Here is an 18,974-nt window from a genome sequence, read left to right as displayed (position 1 = left end):
GCGAGTAAATCTGTCGCCGAGTCCGATGCTAAAATAATGGCATCAGGCGGATAGGTGGACGGCCAGGGCCGCCGGGGCCGCGCCCATCCAAAGGTTGAAACAACAGCGACGCGGCCGGCGCGGGGTGGGGTGGGGCGGGGCGGGGTCGGGCGGGGCGAGGCGGGGCGGGGCGGGGCGGGGCGGGGGGGGCGGGGCGGGGCGGGGCGGGGCGGGGGGGGGCGGGGCGGGGCGGGGCGGGGCGGGGCGGGGCGGGGCGGGGCGGGGCGGGGCGGGGCGGGGCGGGGCGGCATGGGGTTCCAGAGGGCTCGTATTTTCAGAGCAAGCAAAAGCTGAAAGCGAGGAGGGACACGGTCAGATTGCCGCCAAAGGGAGGGGAGGCCGCGCCGCCCCGCTGCCCGCTGCTCGTTTGCATACGTGGATGCAGAACAATAATCACCGGCACTCTCCACAGCGAAGCGCCTACACCGTTATAGGTGGTCACGTTCGTGGGGCGCGGCGCGGGGTCGAGGAGTGCGCAGTGCTTGTTTGTGTGTGCGCTGTGTCAGGGCCGAATGCGCGCTCCGAAATCGTTCGGCTAAAGGGTTAAAACGGAACGTGGGCGTGTGATTTAGGCGTGGCTTCGCCGATGCGGCTGGTCAGGCGCCTGGGAGGTAGGCAGCCACCCTCCCTTACGCACCGGACCGCGGCGGGCTTGCCTACCTCCCAGGCTGTTGCTGCCAACGCCGCGATAGGTGCGCGCGAGCGGCGCCCCGTTCGCAAATGAAGGCAAGTGGTTCGAGTAACGGACAAGGAAAGTAAGTATTGAGCCATAAAAATGATGGAGAGCGAAAAGAAGAGGAGATCTCTTTATATCTCGGTGCTAGATTTATACGAGCCGCTATGGGACAAGCAAGCTGAGCTTGAAGGGAGGCGGGGGCCTGGCTGGCTGCAGAGTAAATCTGGACGCCGAGGCGCCGAGGCGGTGGTGGCCGTGATACCTCGCCAGCCTCTCGCCGCGTCCTCGGTCCTCCCGTCCTCCCCCGCGATATGGCCGGATATCCGGTTTTACTACCTTGGGGCCTGCGGGCCCGGCCGCGCCGCTCCTGGGACAGGGCCGCCCCGCCACCGCGCGTCTCCACGGCAGCGCGGCCAGGTGGGGCACGCCCTGCAGGGCCTGCAGCGCGGCATCATCGCCGCGGCCGAGATCAGCTGTAAAGCGGAGGGGAGGCGGGCAAGTGCGCGGGGAAGGCCGCGGAGGCGGCGGAGAGGTGTTTTTGCCGACCACGGAGCACGGCGTGGCCGCGCCGCCCCTCGCCGTCGGCCTCCCCTCCTGGCGCCTCCTGGACGGCGTGACTGATAGCCCGCGCCACGTGACGTCGTCTTGGGTACCCGGCGGGGCCGAGGCGGGGCCGCTGTGATGGGGCCCTTAAGGGAGGGCCGCAGCCTGGGGCTTGTGGGCCTCGTGGGCCTGGGGCTGGGGGTGGTCAAGCGGGCCGGCGTGCAGGTGGGGTGGCGTCGCCGTGGCGTCGCGATGCCCGCAGTGTATTCATGATGGCGGGCCAGGCGCGGCCGCGCGGGACAGCGCTGGACAGGTACGGACAGCGTGAGTTACGGGCGTGTCGCGGCCAGGTCAGCTGTCCGTCAGCCCGCCGCCCACCGCCATTCACGTGGCGCGGCAGGGCGACGCTGCGAATACGCGGAACGAAAACGAGCAGCACTGCCGGCTTATCAGCAGCGCCGGCAGCGCCAGTTCGTATTGACTGCGCGCTTCTACGCACGCGGGGCCACGCCACGCCACGCCACGCCGCGCCACGCTACGCCAGCCGGCAGGACGGCAGCAATAAGGATACAGGATGCGGAAGGATGCAGGGGGAGAAAAATATCCTTATCTCGAGTCTGTCTACCGAGCCAGCCGCCCTATCAGGCGGCCCACCCAGCCCTGCCCCGCCCCGCCCCGCCTCGCCCGCGGCCCGGCGACCCCCACCCCGCCCTGCCGCCGCACCCCGCATCGCTTTCTCTCTCGCTCCTTCCGCCGTGAGTTATGAGTCAGGGGTCAGCAGTCATTCCACCTGCGTCCCGCCACACCACGTGTGTGTGTACGACGCGTGCACTTGTGTTTGTGTGTGGGTCTCTGTGTGTGGGTCTGTGTGTGTGATGGTGTATGTGAGAGAGAGGGGCTAGGATTAAAAGTCGATGTGAAGTTGCGAAAAGTTTGGTCCGGTCGCGCCCCTCTGGCTGACAGCGGCTGACACCTTACTCCCGGTCCGCCCTGACACTCGGCCGCCTCACCTCCAACGCCTTTCCACCTTTATGGCGCCGTTAAACACGAGGCCTCCCCGCGCGTCGTGCGTTGCGTGCCTCGCCTCGCTCCGCATCGCTCTGCATCTCGTGCGTGCGATTGCACCGTGTCCGTCAAGCAGCACGGCCAAGCCTTTCTCGCGGCCCCGCGCATCCCGACGCATCTCCGCCCCATCATGCTCCCCCCGAAGCAGGAAGAGGGAAAACGTGCGCGCGCGATGGTCAGGGCGTCCGTCCCGGCCCGTCCCCGTTCGCCCCTCCGGCCCGCAGGAGCCCGCAGCGCTCCGCAGGGTCGCACCTCCAATATCTATAAAATAGGATGAAATTGATAGGGTGGGTGAGAGCGGGGACCGGGCGCGCTTGCCGTGTGGTCGTTCCTTGAAATGCCTTCGATTTCTGGACAACATCACCCGAGCATCAACTCGCCGTCCCCGCTCCTCCCCCGCTCCCCTCTCAACCTTAAGCTGCCCCGTGACAAGCGACGGTCCTGAGCGTCAGGGGGCGGGTTCAAATCCCGGCAGCCTCTTTCTTGTGTGTTGTTGTGAAATTGCCTTATTTTTGTTTGCCCCTTCCGCAGGTGATCCCAGTGAGTTGCCTCAACCTGGGGCCGCACCCCGACAGCCTGCCCGGGGATGGCGGGGGCGCTGGGAGGGGCGCTGCAAGGGTGCGCTCGTATTCTGCTGCACTTGCACTACTTGCTTGCACCGGCTGACTACACACCTTGGGCCGGCACGCTGCGCCCACCCCGCCGCCCCGCCGCCCCGCCGGACTCGATACCATATTCAGAGGAATATGCCGACTTGCTGAGGTAGGTGGACGGCACGGCCGGCCGGCACGGAGCGAGGCTAAGACGCTGCGCAGGGCGAGGAGGGCCAGGCAGGCCAGGCCAGGCAGGGGACAAAGAAGAGGAGTCAGCAGAAAGTGCTCGGCCCGGTGGCCGTGGGCCGGGCCGGGGCACGTCGGGGCCGCCCTCTCAAGGGCTGCCGCGCGGAGGGTTGCCTACCTCTCAAGCTCCAGGGCGGCTGCTAGGTTCTACCTCCGGCCAGCGCGAGCGCCCGGAGGGGTGGTTTCGAACAGTGCTTTCTCCGCTCTGTCTCTCTCGCACTCGTGTGACGCACCGAAAAGGGTTCCACGTGGAATCGGGGGCAGACACGGAAAAATAATGGGAAAAATGAGACGGCGGTAAAGGTGGGCGCGGTAGGGCTTTCGGACACCAAGAGGAGAAGAGCGAGGGAGAGAAAGAGAGAGATAGCCGTCGTCGACTTCTCCGCCGAGCGGTCATTTTTCTTGTGAGAAGGTGAGAATAGGTGCGGCGCCAACAATGGATCCACGGAGCCGCGAGGCTGCAAGAAAGGGAGGAATGGCAGCGGGAGGGGGGAGCTGACGGACAGGTTGAGGGGGCGGGGGCGTCGCGGGGCCCTCATATAGTGCGGGGCTTTGCCGAACAGAACACTGGCGGCTGCAGCGGGTGGATGAGGCCAGGAGGGCCGCCAGGAAGGCGGCCAGGAAGGCCTCCAAAGGCCCTCCGAACCTGGAGGTGCCGGAGACTGGCTGGAGGGCTTGGAGGCGCGGTATTGCCGCAATGAACCTCATTCCGCCGGATTGACCCAGGGCGATGCAGGGCGATGGCACGTTACCTCCCCCACCGAGGCGGGGCGGGGCGGGGCGGGGCGGCCGGGTCCGCGGCGTGGCGCCGCCAGTCGCCAAATGATACAAATAAAAGAGGACGTAAAACGGTGATTTTTACTTTGTGAGGGGTCGTCGTAACTTAGCCATTCCCCCTCGGGCCGTCCCGGTCCCCGTCGCGGTCCTGCTCCTGCCTTTCCCTTGCTTCCGCACAGGGCAGAGGGCCGTGCCACGCCGTGCCGTGCCACGCCGTGCCGTGCCACGCCAGGAGGCCGCCGGGACAAAAATACAGCCGCCGTCATTCTGGAACATGGCGCGACCTGGGTCGTCGTCGTCGTCCTACTTCTCCTCCTCCTCCTCTCCCGGTTCCTGCACCGGCCCGAGATCGTCGTGGGCATGGACAGCGTCGCCGTGATCCACCCGCCACCGGGCGTCGACGCCCAGCAGTCGCTGTCGCCGCTGTCTTGCTCGCACCTTCTCGGAGCGCCCCGCGAGTGCGAGAGAGACAGCGCCGAAAACGACCTTCGGGATCAGTCTGCAGCGCAACGTTGTCGCGTGTTTACTGTCGTCATTGCGATGGCCGGCCGGCACAGGAAGTGAGTGTTTCGCTGACGCTCGCAAGGCGGGGCGGGGCGGGGCGGCGGGCTGCAGAACACCGTCGATGCTGCAGACGCGTGCCCCGCGGCGGGGTGAGGCGGGGTGAGGCGGGTGCAGGGCCACACGGCGCTGTCAAAGTTTCCCGGGTCGTTCCGCTGAAATCGCCCGTGCCGTAATGAGACACGGAAAACGACACGAAGTCGTCGGGAAAGCTTGGAGCGGCGGCGCGGTAGCGGCCCTAGCCAAACACACGCCGGGGCTCGCCGGGGCCGGGGCCGGCGAGGGCGGAGGTGGCAGAGGTGGCCTTCTTGAAGGAGCCGGGCACTGCGCGATGGCTCTAGCGGGCGGTAGCCCCGGGCCCTGGCGCTGCCGTGGCGCTGCGCTGCCCTGCCCTGCCCGCATCCTGCCGAAACGGATTTATCCAGGTTTGTGCTCCTTTTTATACGAACGGGCAATACGGGAGGGAGGCCAGGCCAGTCGGGGCGCCCCGAGAAAGGGGACGCCGACGGCGACCGCCCTCCCCTTGCCCACCTTGGAGCGGAGCGTTCCAGTCTCATGCACATTCTATTAGCACAGGTTGGCGGCACGGCGCGGCCACATCGGCCACATGCTCGCTCGGTCTCGGTCGGCGGTGGAGAGGGGCGGTGAAGGGGATGGGAGAACCTGTGCGTCGGGGAGCAGGAGGGGCTGCAGGACAGAAAACTTCCCCGCCCCGCCCCGACCACCACGCCCCGCCACGCCTCGTCCGGCGTTCCACTTCGTTAAAGGCCCAGCCAGATGCATTAGCCGGGCCGCCACTCCGGCCGTGCTGCCGTGCAGCCTGGCTGCCCGCGGCTTCATGTTTCCTAATGCAGGTGGATGCTTAAAGTGGCCACGACCTCCGCGCGTCCCTGAGGCTCGCTTGGCCCCGTCGTTAGAATGAGAGAGGAGAAGAAGACGCACATCTTGACGGCTATTTTGACGACGCGACCTGGATTACCAGGCTTATCGCACACAGCAATGCAGGGACTAGACGTTGGCGCTGGCGCGCTGGCGCTGCTCCCCGCGGTACGGTAAGCTTTATGCGTCGTTATCCTGGCGTTACTGCCGGGCCGTCCTGGCCGTCCGTGCTCGCTGGCCGCCGCCGCCGCGGTCAGTGTGTCAGCGCGGCGCCAGGCCGGCCGGCGGACGCACGGGCGTGCTGCACCTCGCCGTCGTCGGCTCGCCGTGGGCGGCGCGGGGGTCACGGGGCCTCACCTCGCCTCACCTGCCGAGAGCCCCGCTCACGGCGCACTGAGGCGTTGCGGCGTGCTGAGGCCGCTGAGGCCGCGCAGGGGCGGCGGCGTGCCGTGCCTGCCGTGCCGGGGCCCCTAGGGGTGCTCGCACTGCTCGCGGCACGCGGCGCGGACAGGTGCGCGAGGCGGCGCCGCGTGCCACACGGGGTATCGCCGCGTCTGCGCGTCCCTGGCGTCCCTGCGGCCGCGGGGTAGCGCCGCCGCGCCGTCGGGGTGGTATAGCTCGCTGGCGGCGACGTGGCCCGCGGGACTTGGCGCGGCGCGGCGGCGCGGCTGCCGCACTTCCTCGCAGATAGCGGTGGGATAAGCCGGCCGGCCACTGGCCTGTTGAGTGCAGACGCGGCGGCGACACGCGGCGGCGACACGCGGCCTAATTGCGGACAAAGGTGTAGGTCACTCGGCATTCCCCACGCTCCCCTTCGATGCTAGATCGCCATTCCGTGTTCAAACAATGCCTTATCTAGGGCCTGCGGCCAGGCTGGCCGTGCCGGACCACGCCCGCGATACCCCAGCGTTTGAGGCGGGCGCCGCCCCGCTGCCTCAAGGCACCTCAAGGCACCTCAAGGCACCTCAAGGTGACGCAGGTTTCTGCGTCAGGCACAACGGAAGTGACGACGCCATTGATTGCCATGATAAGTTTGTGGTGATCCCTGGATTAACACATTCACGACCGTCCGGGAACACGCGTTCCCGTACGGGAAAAAGTCCAGACGACCATCCGGGAACACCGTCCCCGGACAAATCCGATTTTCCGATTTCGCCTCACAGAATTGTCACGATCATGAGACATATTTTTTTGGAACCGCCTCAACGAAAGACGCAAGTTACTTTTTGAACGGACCTCATACGATGAATTTGGTACGGGTACATGATTCCCGGACGGTCGTCAGAGACATGTCCAGTCCGGGAACACCGTTCCCGTACGTAAAAGCGGCCCAGCAGGCTAAATGAGGGTATTTTCGGAATCAGCGGATCGAGCCCAGGCCATTCGCACACTTTTCGACTTGGTTTGAGCTGTTACAACCAACTCGATTTTGACACGGCCCGATTCTGCTGCATGTCAAGAAGGCCGCGTGGAAATCGGGTTGGTTGTAACATCTCAAAACAGGTCGAAAAGTGTGCGAATGGCCTGGGCTCGCTCCGCTGATTCCAAAAATACCCTCATTTAGTTTGCTGGGCCGCTTTTACGTACTTTTTTACTTTTGAAAAGAGATTTATTGGCTTTTTGTTTCAGTACATTTTACATATGGTTACAATTGGGTTTGCCTGCGGCTTTTCCCATCTTATCTTATTCTAGGTGCTATTCTGAATTTCTGTTATTATGATTAAGTTCTTGGTTAGGTTAGGGGAAGCCCCTTGGGGCTTTTTTACTCAGTACGTTCCCGGACTGGACATGTCTCTGACGACCGTCCGGGTACACGGTTCCCGGACTCAAAAACGGCCATATAAGCTTCAAACTGAGACTTCTTGCGTTTTCTTCCTTATTTTTGAAAAATAAAATGATTTTGGTACTTATTTTGATCGGGAACCGTGTTTCCGTGCTGCGTTCCCGCATCTAATGTCGTTGGCGTCCACACGGGAACCCTGTACCCGTGAATGGGCATGGCCCTCGCGACCGTCCGGGCACGGGGTTCCCGGAATTTTTTTTTTTCGGCTGGTTGGTTTTGTTATTGCATGATTCGTGCTTATATCTAGTCGCGAGGTCTGGGAGATGCATGGTTTGGTCAAAGCAGACTCCGGTCCTGAGCGGAAGTTTGCCCAAAACGAGTCCGGTCGTGAATGTGTTAAATTCCTCGAAAGTGGAACATTATTCCCCATGTCATTTCTGCCCATATACGCGGCTGGGAAACGTCGTAGAGTTGATTTTATCAGAGGACGCCTCTTGTGCATGGAATTTGATAGGAAAATGGTATTCATTCGGGATTAGTGAGTGAAGGCAGCAGACCCAGCAGGACACGCCCGCCTCGCGCCGAGTCGGATATCTTCGAATGTAGCGGCGGCGACACTTAACTGTCGAAAGATTACCTCTGGGAACGACAGACTCACGCCCATCACTGATGCCCCCTCCCTATCCGACGTTCAGTCCTACGTCAAGCACCACAATTCTCACCATGACCTTGGCATTTCTCAGCTGAGACATTTCCCATGAGCGCCAACATTTTTTGTTCTAAAAATACGGCCGAAAAAAAGACGATTTTCATAGGAAAATTGGTCAAAAATCATAAAAGACTGACTGTTCAGTTTCAAACAGTTGATTTTCACTGGGTGAAACTGTGCGTGTCGGAACTTAATAAGTCATACATTCGTCAGCAACGTAACTTCAGAGTTTAATATTCATTGCGCAAATAAACTGAGACAAAATTCCAGCAAAATGCGGAGACGAGACACGCGGGCGCGCGGGGCGTGAAGGTGGACTTCCCCGAAACAGTGGCGAAACAGTGGCGAAACAGCCTCGGCCGTCCGCGTGTCTTGCGGGCGGCGGGGAGGCGACCGACGGCGTCGGTGCAGTGCGAGTCATCGCGTCGCGACGCGTCGCCTTTCGGCCCAGAGGCATTTATCGGGCGATGAGCGTCGCGGGCTGATGGCTGATCCATCCTATAAACGGCCGCGGCTCGCGACGCGGCGATAACGCCAAACTCGTTCTAATTACTCAACTTCCACCGCGCCTTACCGGCGATACGGCCGTGCCGCACGGCGAGGCGTCGACTGGCGATAAGATACCTGGTGGGCCTGGAGCTGCGGAGCTGCGGGGCCCAGCCGCGCCGATTCCAGATCACTTGCACGCCGGCCGCCGCGCGCGCCGCCACCGTCCCCGTCGGTCCCCGAGGAGCGCCTGTCGCGCGCTCTGTCCCTCTCGCCCTCAGCGCGCTCCATCTACCGCCCGTCCGCAACGCAAGGTTTGCTCTCCGACACTCTGCAAGAAGAGTCTCGCGCTCGGACTCACTTTGGCACGGTTGTAGCGCCGTTGACGGCGAGGGGGCCACCACCCTCGTAAACCTGTAGACAAATTGGCTGGTAATTTCCGGTAATCCATTATGCTGTAATCACGTAATCCCTCTCAAAATTCTGTCATTTTCAACGTTTTTGAGTCATTTTTCAACGTTTTCAAACCAATTTTCCAAAATTTCACGCGTAATCCCTGGTAAATTTCCTGCAATCCCGTAATCTTGTGTACGCGTGAAATAAGAGTGGTGGTCCAACCCCCCGAAAAGTTCGTTCTTGCCAGACACTGTAGCTGGTTGGTTTTGCTGTCCTGCTGAGAAAGGGTTGTGTGCTGTCTGTGGCCGACAAACTCTTGTTTGGGGGTTTGGGCGAGGTAAGGCTCCTTTTGGGCGCCTAGAGCGCCTAGAGCACTCACAGGACTCGCGGAAACCCGTCGAGGGCAGGTCATGGTTACAGCTCCCGCCACTTTGCCTCTCGTTCGCGGTCTCTCGTAACAGTTTGTTTGCACTCGACTCGAGAGAAGAGCCTTATCTTGTGGCCGGGTAGACAACCTGTGGTCTGGGAAAGCGCATTCTTTCTCTCTATTACATTTGGAAAGTTTTCCTTTTTTTGCTGTTTTGTGGGCTTGTATTTCAGTTTTGGATTCTTCTTGTGCTGCTGCAGGATCAGCCATGTCCGTCCTCGCGCCGTGGTCACTGGTGGCCTTGTGCGCCTGGACCGCTCTAGTGGCCGGCAGCCCCACGCCCGTAGTGCCCGCAGTGCGCCTCGACGACGCGGTCACGTCCCCGCCGAAGAGCCAGGGCGGCCCCCAGAACCGCCTCCCCCTGGTACGTACCCGTCGGTCCTGTCCCCATCGCGCGGTGCCCACCGTGGACGCCCAGCGACTGAAGGATTGTTTCGTCGCTCTGTCACACCCCTTTGTGATAGGGACGGGACACTGGACACCATGAGTGTGAGAAGCTCTGGACTAGCCCCCTCTTTCCCTGCTTGCACGCAGACGGTGTTCCCCAAGTCGTACGTCGTGGACCTGGACGTGGACCTGGAGGCCGGGGACACCGGCACGTTCTCCGGCACCGTCACCGTCACGCTGCAGCCCGTCAAGGAGGTCGCCTTCCTCACGTTCAACGTGGACCTGGACGTCATCACCATCACTAGTGCTTCGCTCAAGCAGACTGGCAAAGGGGGAGGAATCACCTTCCCGACGCAGGACCAGGCCGTCATCGAGCAGGACAAGGGCCTGCAGATGGTGACGCTGAGGTGGAACGAGGCCATCACCGGCAGCGACATCCCCATGTCCCCGGCGGAGACGTACGAGTTGAAAGTCGTGTACACCGGCAAGCTGAGGTCCGACATGTACGGGTTCTACAGGAGCAGCTACAAGAACGCACAGCAGGACATGTGAGTACATTGTGCCCGCCCTTGGGACGGCGAGATTCGGTTTGTGCCCTTCGCAGGGGCAAAATTTTAATGCCCTTCCAAAGGCATTACCTTATGACCCACTGAATGGGCGCAAGGCGCCTACTTGACTGACTTGGCGGTTGCAGACGCATGGCGGCCACGCAGTTCGAGCCGGCGTACGCCCGCAGTGCATTCCCTTGCTGGGACGAGCCCCACTACAAGGCCACCTTCCAGGTCAGCATCACGCACGCCACCAGCCTCACGGCCCTGTCCAACACCGCCGGCACCAGGGCGGACATAGCGTGAGTATCCACCGGCAAAACGCCTTCCGCGGCCAAATCTCAGTCCACGTCCCCCAATGATGACCCAAGCCCTTTCCGTCGATTGCAGCGGAAACACGGCGAGGACCAAGACGACGTTCCAGGTTACGCCCCTGATGAGCTCCTACTTGGTGGCCTTCGTGGTCTCCAACTTTGTCGGGGTTGCCGGGGTCAGCCCCACGACCGCCACCACGACGGCGGCGCCTTCAGGCGCCACGACGCAAGCGACGCCCGGCGCCGTCACGGCCAGGCCGACCATTCCGTACACGATCTGGGTGCGGCCCGGCCAGCAGAACCAGGTGCGTGGCATGGCGTCCCTTGCCGCCAAGTCCGACCTGGAGCGGGAGTTCACGGCATTGTTGTTGTTCTCAGGCAGCGTTCGCCGCCACGGTGGGCCCAAAGTCCCTCGCCGAGCTGGAGAAGTTCACCGGCATTCGGTACGACAGCATGCAGTTGGGCAAGCTGGACCTCATCGGCATCCCGGACTTCGCCGCCGGCGCCATGGAGAACTGGGGCCTCATCACGTTCCGGTGGGTGCCGCGGCACTGCCATGGCATTGCCGCGCGGAGGCGAGTGTTTCCTCCCAGATTCCGTTGTCGGCACGCTGACTCATTCCGCATTCGTTCGGTTCAGCGAGACGGGGATCCTCTTCACGGACGGCGAGACGACGGAGGCGTCGCGCGAGAGCATCGCCCTGGTGATCGCGCACGAGCAGACGCACATGTGGTTCGGCGACCTGGTGTCCCCCGACTGGTGGGGCTTCGTGTGGCTCAACGAGGGCTTCGCGCGCTACATGCAGTACGTGTCCATGGACCTGGTGGAGCCCCAGTGGCGCCTCATGGACACGTTCACGGTGCGCTCGCTGCAGGGCGCCCTGGCCTTCGACGCCCTCAAGAGCTCGCACCCGATGTCGGCCACCGTCTACACGCCCGACGCCATCCAGAGCATCTTCGACCGCATCTCCTACGACAAGGGTGGGTAGATGACCTCGGGCTCTGCAACCCTGCACCGCCAAGTTCGGCTCGGCCGTAACTCCGCTTGGCTTGTCTCGCAGGTGCGTCGGTGCTGCACATGACCAGGAACGTCATGGGGGACACCAAGTTCAAGGCGGCGCTCAACGATTACCTCAGCAAGAAGTGAGTCCTGCTCCAGCGCCGCCCGCGCCCCTATTTCAAAGTTTCCATTCTGACGCCGTTTGACGGGACCGACAGGAGAAACGACGCGGCCATCCCCTACGACCTGTTCAGCGCCTTCGATAGGAGCCTCGGCAGCGACAGCGGCCTTCCGCGGGGACTCACCATGGCCGTGGCCTTGGAGGCCTGGACGCAGGAGGCGGGCTACCCCGTCGTCACGCTGCGGACGGAGAACGGCAAGACGACGGTCTCGCAGGTGTGTCTCCCTCCTCCTCCCTGGCTCGGCTCTGCACGGACTGTCTGACATGTTGTGCAGTGCAAACATGGCAGTTACCGGGCCCGAACCGGCATAGGATCAGTTTTGGTCAAGCCTTTCAAGCCAAGTCAAGCTGATCGCGCGGGCTGGGTAGGCAACCCTTCCAGCAGCGCGACACACTCTCAGACTTCTGCAACGGACCAATCCAACGTTCGTTGCACAAGTTTCTGAACACTGTGCATGACCCCCTCCTCTCCTCATCTCCCAGGAGCGGTTCCTGTCCTCGCAAGGGGAGTGCGTGTCGACCAACACGCGCTGGTGGGTGCCCCTGACGTACACCGTGCAGAGCGGCGACTTCAACGCCCCCAAGACCGTGTGGCTGGACCCGCGCGTCGCCAACACGACCCTCGCCGACCAGGTCACCGGCTGGGTCGTGGCGAACATCAAGCAGACAGGTGCGTGGAGTAGCGGCTGCCTCGCCTCCTCGCGGGAGGCCAAGCCTTGGCCGATGCCCTGGCTGCCCATCTAACGAGTCATTCCCTTCCTGCAGGATTCTACCGGGTCAACTACGACGACGCGAACTGGGCCAGGCTGGCAGCCCTGCTGCAGACGGAGAACAACCAAGTCCCGATCCTGAACCGCGCGCAGATGCTGGACGACGCCCTCAGCCTGGCGCGCGCCGGCCTGCTCAAGTACCCCGTGGCCTTGAACATGACGCGCTACCTGAGAACCGAGACGGACCCCATCCCCTGGACGGCGGCTCTCGGCCACCTGGATTTCTTGAACAAGATGCTGGCCGGGGACGCGGGGCAGACCGCCTTCAACGTGAGTGCCGGGGGGTGCAGCGTGGACGGCGACGGCGTGCTCTCTGCAAGGTGGCTCTCTGCTCTGGTGGACTTGACTCGACTCCTTTGCGCAGAACTACGTCCTCGGGCTGATGGACGCCGCCTACAAGAGCGTGGGCTTCGCCGAGGACGCCTCCGACAACCACCTCAAGCTGACGTTCCGGCCGACCGTGCTGGGCCAGGCGTGCCGCCTGGGCCTCAAGGACTGCGTGGACAGCGCCAAGACGGCCTTCACGTCCGTCCTCGGCGGCACCGCGTAAGGAGTACTGCCGTTTAGGCGGCCATGACTCATGGTGCTTGGGCTTACTTTCTTTGACTGAAATCGAATCAAACGCGTGATGGGAGCGACGAAGTCGTGCCCTCCCATCCCGGGCCCGGGCTGCCGTGTCAGGCGCGGAGCCAGGGGAGGGGAAGTGGGGGTAAATTACCCTTCTTGGGTACTCGGTAGGCCGCCTAGAAGGTAGGCCAAAAGCACTGCTTTGTCCCTGTAAGTGGCAAACAGTGATACTTTTATCCCCTGCTTACAAAAGTTCCGGATCCGCGCTTGCGCCGTGCCGACTGTGTCCCTCGGTCTCGGTGACCGAGTTGGTGACCAACTTGGTGACCGAGTCGGTGACCGGGTCGTTGACTGCCTGATGCCGCCCTGCAGGATCCCGGCCAGCCAGCGCAGCACCGTGTACTGCATGGGCGTGCGCTACGGCACCACTGCCGACTGGGACACGCTGTGGAACCGGTACCTGAGCACGACGACCACCGTCGGCGAGCGCAGTCTCATCCTGGGGGCCTTGGGCTGCTCCAACGACGCCAACACTATCGACAAGTACCTTGGGTACTCCTTGGACGCCAACATGGTGCGCGCTCAGGACGCGTCCACAGTCTTCAGCTCCGTCCTCTCGGGCGGAGACGCCAACCTGGACCCCGCCTTCGACTACTTCATCGCCAACTTCGACAAGATGAACACAGCGTGAGTGTTGCGCCTGTTGATGGGAACCCTGGCCACCCAGCGAGTTTTACAAAGACATCTGCTCATTCTGCCTAGGTATGGCGGCTGGAGCTCCATGCAGAACGTGGTCAACGGTCTGGCCAGCAGGATCGTCGACGAGACGAGACTGAAGAAGGTCAGTGCAATGCCAAAAGGGAGTAGTTCGTTTTACGTTGGGCAAGAAGAGGAAAGGAAAAACAATGCTTCAAGGACGCGGCCGCCGGGGGCTCCGTTGCCTGCTACGCCTTATCAGAAGCCTCCGGTGGCGGTGGCCATGATTTTCTTTTCCGGCCTTAGATCAACTCAACTACTCTATGGCGAGAAAGGACGCCGATCACGACAAGGCCGCAGTCGAATAACTTTTCCCTCTCGTTGCAGCTGGAGGACTTCTTGTCGTCGAAGAGCAGCGCCCTGGGAGTGGCCCAGGCGGCGGCGGAGCAGGCCCTGGAGACGGCGCGGGCCAACCTGGCGTGGAGGCGGCAGCACCTCCAGGCCGTGTCGGGCTGGGTGCTGAGCGGGGCGCTCTCTGCGCTGCACCCTGCCCCGCTCATCCTCGCCCTCGCCCTGGCCTTCCTCCTGCTGAGAAGCTGATTCGACCATTCCCTTTCTAAAGAAAAAAAATGTGTTTTAATTTTAACTGTGTAGATTGACTGTGTTGATTTTGATACAAATGTGTGAAATAAAATAAGTATGCCTAAATCTTAGTCGCATGTGACTAGCAGCGCCACCCCAGGAACACGAAACGCTCACCGTGACGTCGGTGACAATATGACTGCATTCAGTCAAAATTTCGACCAAAATAAGTCGTTCTGACGGTCACATTGACGTCATTTTGACGGTTAGATTGACGTCATTTTGACTTCTTTGACTTCTTCTTGAGTGTTTCGTGTTTGAGCTGAGAGGAGCCATCCCGCGTCGCAGCCTTTAAAGTACCTTGACTTCAAATTAAATCTTTTTTTTCTCTTTTGAAATAAAATGAATCTAACCGGTAACTTGGGCGGTTGCGCACCGGGCTACCAGGCTGACCAAACTTTCAATTCCCCCGCCGGATGCCGGCCTTCCCCGTGTAGGCAGTCTCGACTGCGAATAGACGACCTTCTCGTCCTCGCCCAAGCACACTATGCGCACGTTGCGTACGAATATCCTCAAAGGTTAGGTTTCGTGTGTGACAACAACAGGAATGCAGAAGAAATTCTGATGTGGTGTAAGTTACGACGACAACTAGGTCATCCCTTCATGATCCAAAGGACTTGCGTTTAAGTTAATATATGTGGTTTAATGTGTTTAATAACTTTGCATCATAATTGAAGTTAAACTTCCAAATGAATTCGATCTAATCCTTCTTTTTGTAATTTCATGGCATTTGTTATGGCTCAATTTTTCAGTTTGTCTTCTGTATCAATCTTCTGCATAGCTGTCAAAATGACTACAAGAAAGAGAAGTGGCTCTGGCTCTAAATGGCAGCTCAAAGAAAAAGTTGTTCAAATGTATGAGTGCTTCTTCAAGGTAAGCCTCAAGTCACTAATAGAGAAATAATCCTTTTTGCTCAAACTGTGTTTGTTATTTTGAAAATTACCTCTTCTTAGGGAGAAGATCCTGCAAAAACCAATGTTAATTTTTGGGACGAATTATTCCTTCTGAAACCAAAGGTACAAGAATGTTCGATCCAGTTCGTGGTTGTAATCTAATAGTTTTTAAAATTTCCTGTCCTTGCTGTCATTACTATTGTTTTGTTTTGAAGGATGAAATTCGTGTTTCAGGTATCACAATTGGAAGCTGAAATCCAGAAATTGAACCTGGATCAATTACTTCTGTTGAAAGACAATATTCACACTCTCTTTTATCAGTGTGTACAAACGTTAAGCCATGGTCATCACATCAGAGTTGTATATGCTTTACAGGTACGTGGTGCAAAGCAACCTACTTTTCTTTGAATTTGATCATAATATGATGAGCTTAGCTCCTCAGTTAGGCATATCTTTCTTTTCCCTAGACTTTATGTGCAATCATTGATGCCATATATAAGAAAACTAGTGGTGTCTCTGGATTTGACATAATAAACACTTTAATGGGCTTTGATCAAGCTGAATTGCGCATGCAAGCCTTAATGGACCATCTTAACAACTTTTTAAGTGGTATTTGCAATTTAAACTCTTAAACATATACTACTTGGCTTTAAAAATTTGGCCTCCATCTAATTTGATTTCTTGTTCAGGCGAATTCCCAGCAAGTCTTAAAACTCTTTGTCTGAAGCTGTTACTTGTTCTGATTACTGGAACAGAAAATGTTAGTCAGAACACATTGCTTGAATATGTTATGATCAACAGTGTATTTGAAAGTCTTATCCAGGTAAGATGTCTGTGTTTGGTCTGCTGCTATTCTCTGGATTTTTTTTTTCCTGATAAACATTTGAAAAATTTTCATTTATTACAAAAAACAATGTTTTTGATTTGCAGCTTCTATGCAATCCTCAATCTCGAGCAGCTCATGGGCATGATGCTGTTCTCCTTTTGACACTCTTAGTCAATTACCGCAAATATGAAGCTGCGAACCCTTACATAGTCAAGCTGTCTATTTTGGATGATGAGCTAGCCCTAAATGGATATGGGCAGGTTGTTATTTTGTGTTTGTTTTCAGAGTTGTTCACTTTATTACCTACGGTATCATTTTCCCTTTTTTTTTTTTCATTTTCAAGGTTATTACTGCTTCATTATCAGAATTTTGCCACCAATATGCTGCCCAGCACCAAGAAAACCAGTCTGCTGGATGGTTGTCGTCCCTCACCAACATGGTGGGAAGCATGTTTGTGTCTGAGGAAGGTGGTGTCAGAACACAACAGATACGGTAATGAAGCACGTTTAATTGTTCATGTATGTGTTTGAGATGTATATTCATTTCATGTGTGCTATTTCAGAGCGAATAATGCAGTTTTAGTGGCACTTTATGAAGGAGTGCATTTGAACCGCAATTTTATCACAACTTTAGCCCACACTCAGACAGATGGTAGTCTTCCACCATCACCAAGCAACACGCTCCCAGCTCAAACACCCCCTCCATCTGATGCAGCTGTTCCAATGCCTGCCTTTGATGTTATGGCAGAACCATCTAATCTTCTAGTAACATTCTTTCAATATTGGTATGGTGTGAATGAGGGTTGATTTGGCAAGCTTCAATAGTTTATTTTGTGTACACTATTTTATAAATGTTTTGCCTTTGTTGACAGTTCCATAGTTATGCAAGATACTAAATGTGAATCCAGCATGAACAGTGTCAAATTGTGTTTCCTTATTTTAACATGCATATCTGAAGACCAGTATGCAAATTCACTAATGCATGATGTGAACCTTACGTTCAAGGTGCTTTTGCATCGTTTACCTATGAGACATCGTAAAGTAGCACTTGACAGAACCTCACCTTCTCAACCACTTTCAGCAACATTACTGGGTGAGTTGTAACATTTTTATTTGTGGATCAATAGGGATGATTTTAATAAATTGAATCTTTTGGAGTTCTTTTCTTGCCAAATAGTCCTTAATCACTGCACGAGTTAAACAAGTTCTTCTATCTTGCTGCAGATTTGCTTGTTGAGTTCATAATGTCTCATATGATGAAGAAATTGCCCATGGAATTGTATCTCCTCTGTATTGGTGTGGTACATCGTCTTATCTGTTACCAAAAGAGGTGTCGTGTTCGTCTTGCTTATCAGTGGAAGGAGGTATGGTCAGCTCTTATAAGCCTCCTGAAATTTTTGGTAAACAATGAAAACCATCTAGCCAGAAAGATGAATATTTTCCACCTTGCTGTTCAGGTAAGCAATCATTGTCGTGATTGTTACTTTTTAAAATTGTGGCTAGGTTAATAAGCATTGTGTTTTCTACTTTTACTGTACATGGATTCGCTCTCAGGTTGTTAATATTTTTAATCTATTCATCACATATGGTGATACTTTCCTGCCTTCTCCTGGAAGCTATGATGAACTGTATTATGAACTGATCAGAATGCAGCATGTGTTTGAAGATTTATATTCAATGGGTAGGTTTTACAGTGTAAATTGTACTGAAGTAGATACAGTATTGCTTGTGTTGTTACTAACCGAAGGATTTTTAGCTTTAAGGTACTCCAGTTCTGACAATGATTTAAAGGAACATGCTTTGAAGCTAACAAGTAGCCTGAGCAATGTCAGGTAACATTGATCACAATAGATCATACAGTAGAACATTTTTCTATGCTCTTCAGTACTTTCTATTCAGTACTTACTATTTTACTTATTTTTTGTTTGCAGAGCTATAATTAATCATTTTTCACCCAAAATTGAGGCATGGCTAACCAATCAGAGTTTGTCAACTCCTTCTGAAGATCAAATATTGGAAGTAGTTCGAAAGAACTATGATAGCCTTACGTTGAAACTCCAAGATAGCCTGGACACATATGAGAGATACACAGAGAAACCAAGACATGCTCAATTTTTCACAGCAATGGTTCGAAGTGTAGTCAATGATACAAGACAAAGTATTGATTTTGCATCCATGGATCTTCAGAGCATTCTTCACGAATTTTCATCAATTTCGTGAAATGTTCCACAGTTCCCTAGGTCAATCTATTTTTGTTTAGACTAATTTTAGAATAAACTATACATGATTTTGTTTGTTTTTGAAATTATTTTTGTTTAGGATGATATTTGTATTTTAGATGAACTGATTTTAAAAGGCTGATTGATTATTTTCATTTTGAATTGCTGGTCTTTGTGTTATAAAAGATATGTGAAAATGTTTCGACCTAAGCTATTGTGTTCTTCAAGATATATTATCAGACATATCTGTCACCTGAAGATGGCTTTTATTCTTTTATTACATCACTGGAAAGATTAGCTAGGATGTCGACCTGTTGCCTATTTCTGCCTTAACTTCAAGCTTTGATTAATTTGTTTTGCTAATGATAGTTAATATTTTGCTTCTCTTATGTATCTACTGTTCTGTACTTCTTTCTTGCTATATATGCGGCATAGTCTGCCTGGTCCCTCTCCAAAAAAAAAAAAAAATGCAAACTGGCTGCAATGGACTTCATTGTTCTGAATTGATGTTCCCCAGTCATGCATTGTTGGGCTTAACTGCCTTTGTTTATTTTGGAACATTTCAAATCTTATGCCTGTAATTAGGAACAAGACTGTATTCATATAATTTAATTAGTATTAAGTGAATCAGAAAAATGTATGTGCATGTTTCATTTTAAATTTTATTTTATTGTCAATAAATAGCTATGAATGCCTCTGTTCAAACTATTTGTTCCTATTTACCTGTCTGGTGTCATAAAATATTAGCCATTT

The 18,974-nt window shown here is 56.2% G+C and overlaps 2 protein-coding genes across 4 annotated transcripts; both read left to right on the top strand.

Annotated features, from left to right (window-relative positions):
* Positions 1-8,508: 8,508 nt before the first annotated feature.
* Positions 8,509-14,351, top strand: LOC117640991 (aminopeptidase N-like). Its single transcript, XM_034378073.1, has 15 exons — positions 8,509-8,671; positions 9,381-9,544; positions 9,715-10,115; positions 10,262-10,417; positions 10,506-10,734; positions 10,808-10,965; positions 11,069-11,409; positions 11,490-11,571; positions 11,647-11,824; positions 12,093-12,279; positions 12,375-12,649; positions 12,744-12,925; positions 13,319-13,633; positions 13,709-13,787; positions 14,030-14,351. The coding sequence occupies exons 2-15, from the start codon at positions 9,389-9,391 to the stop codon at positions 14,240-14,242; spliced, it is 2,952 nt and encodes a 983-aa protein (XP_034233964.1). The 5' UTR covers positions 8,509-8,671; positions 9,381-9,388; the 3' UTR covers positions 14,243-14,351.
* Positions 14,352-14,722: 371 nt separating this feature from the next.
* LOC117640993 (armadillo-like helical domain-containing protein 3) lies at positions 14,723-18,689 on the top strand. Of its 3 annotated transcripts, none has more exons than XM_034378077.1 (14): positions 14,723-14,855; positions 15,037-15,157; positions 15,238-15,300; positions 15,412-15,552; positions 15,645-15,786; positions 15,867-16,000; positions 16,108-16,263; positions 16,347-16,495; positions 16,566-16,787; positions 16,875-17,095; positions 17,227-17,459; positions 17,557-17,683; positions 17,759-17,834; positions 17,934-18,689. In XM_034378077.1, exons 2-14 carry the CDS (start codon positions 15,074-15,076, stop codon positions 18,220-18,222), a joined length of 2,037 nt encoding a protein of 678 aa, XP_034233968.1. In that variant the 5' UTR covers positions 14,723-14,855; positions 15,037-15,073; the 3' UTR covers positions 18,223-18,689. The 3 variants fall into 3 exon arrangements, with proteins under 3 accessions (XP_034233968.1, XP_034233969.1, XP_034233967.1); XM_034378078.1 differs by having other exon boundaries at positions 14,801-14,911; XM_034378076.1 differs by lacking the exon at positions 14,723-14,855 and having other exon boundaries at positions 14,862-15,157.
* The last annotated feature ends 285 nt before the right edge of the window (positions 18,690-18,974 follow it).

The sequence above is a fragment of the Thrips palmi genome, unplaced genomic scaffold (genome assembly GCF_012932325.1).
Source record: "Thrips palmi isolate BJ-2018 unplaced genomic scaffold, TpBJ-2018v1 HiC_scaffold_15, whole genome shotgun sequence".
Classification (NCBI taxonomy): domain Eukaryota; kingdom Metazoa; phylum Arthropoda; class Insecta; order Thysanoptera; family Thripidae; genus Thrips; species Thrips palmi.
This window is presented reverse-complemented; position numbering and strand designations above follow the sequence as displayed.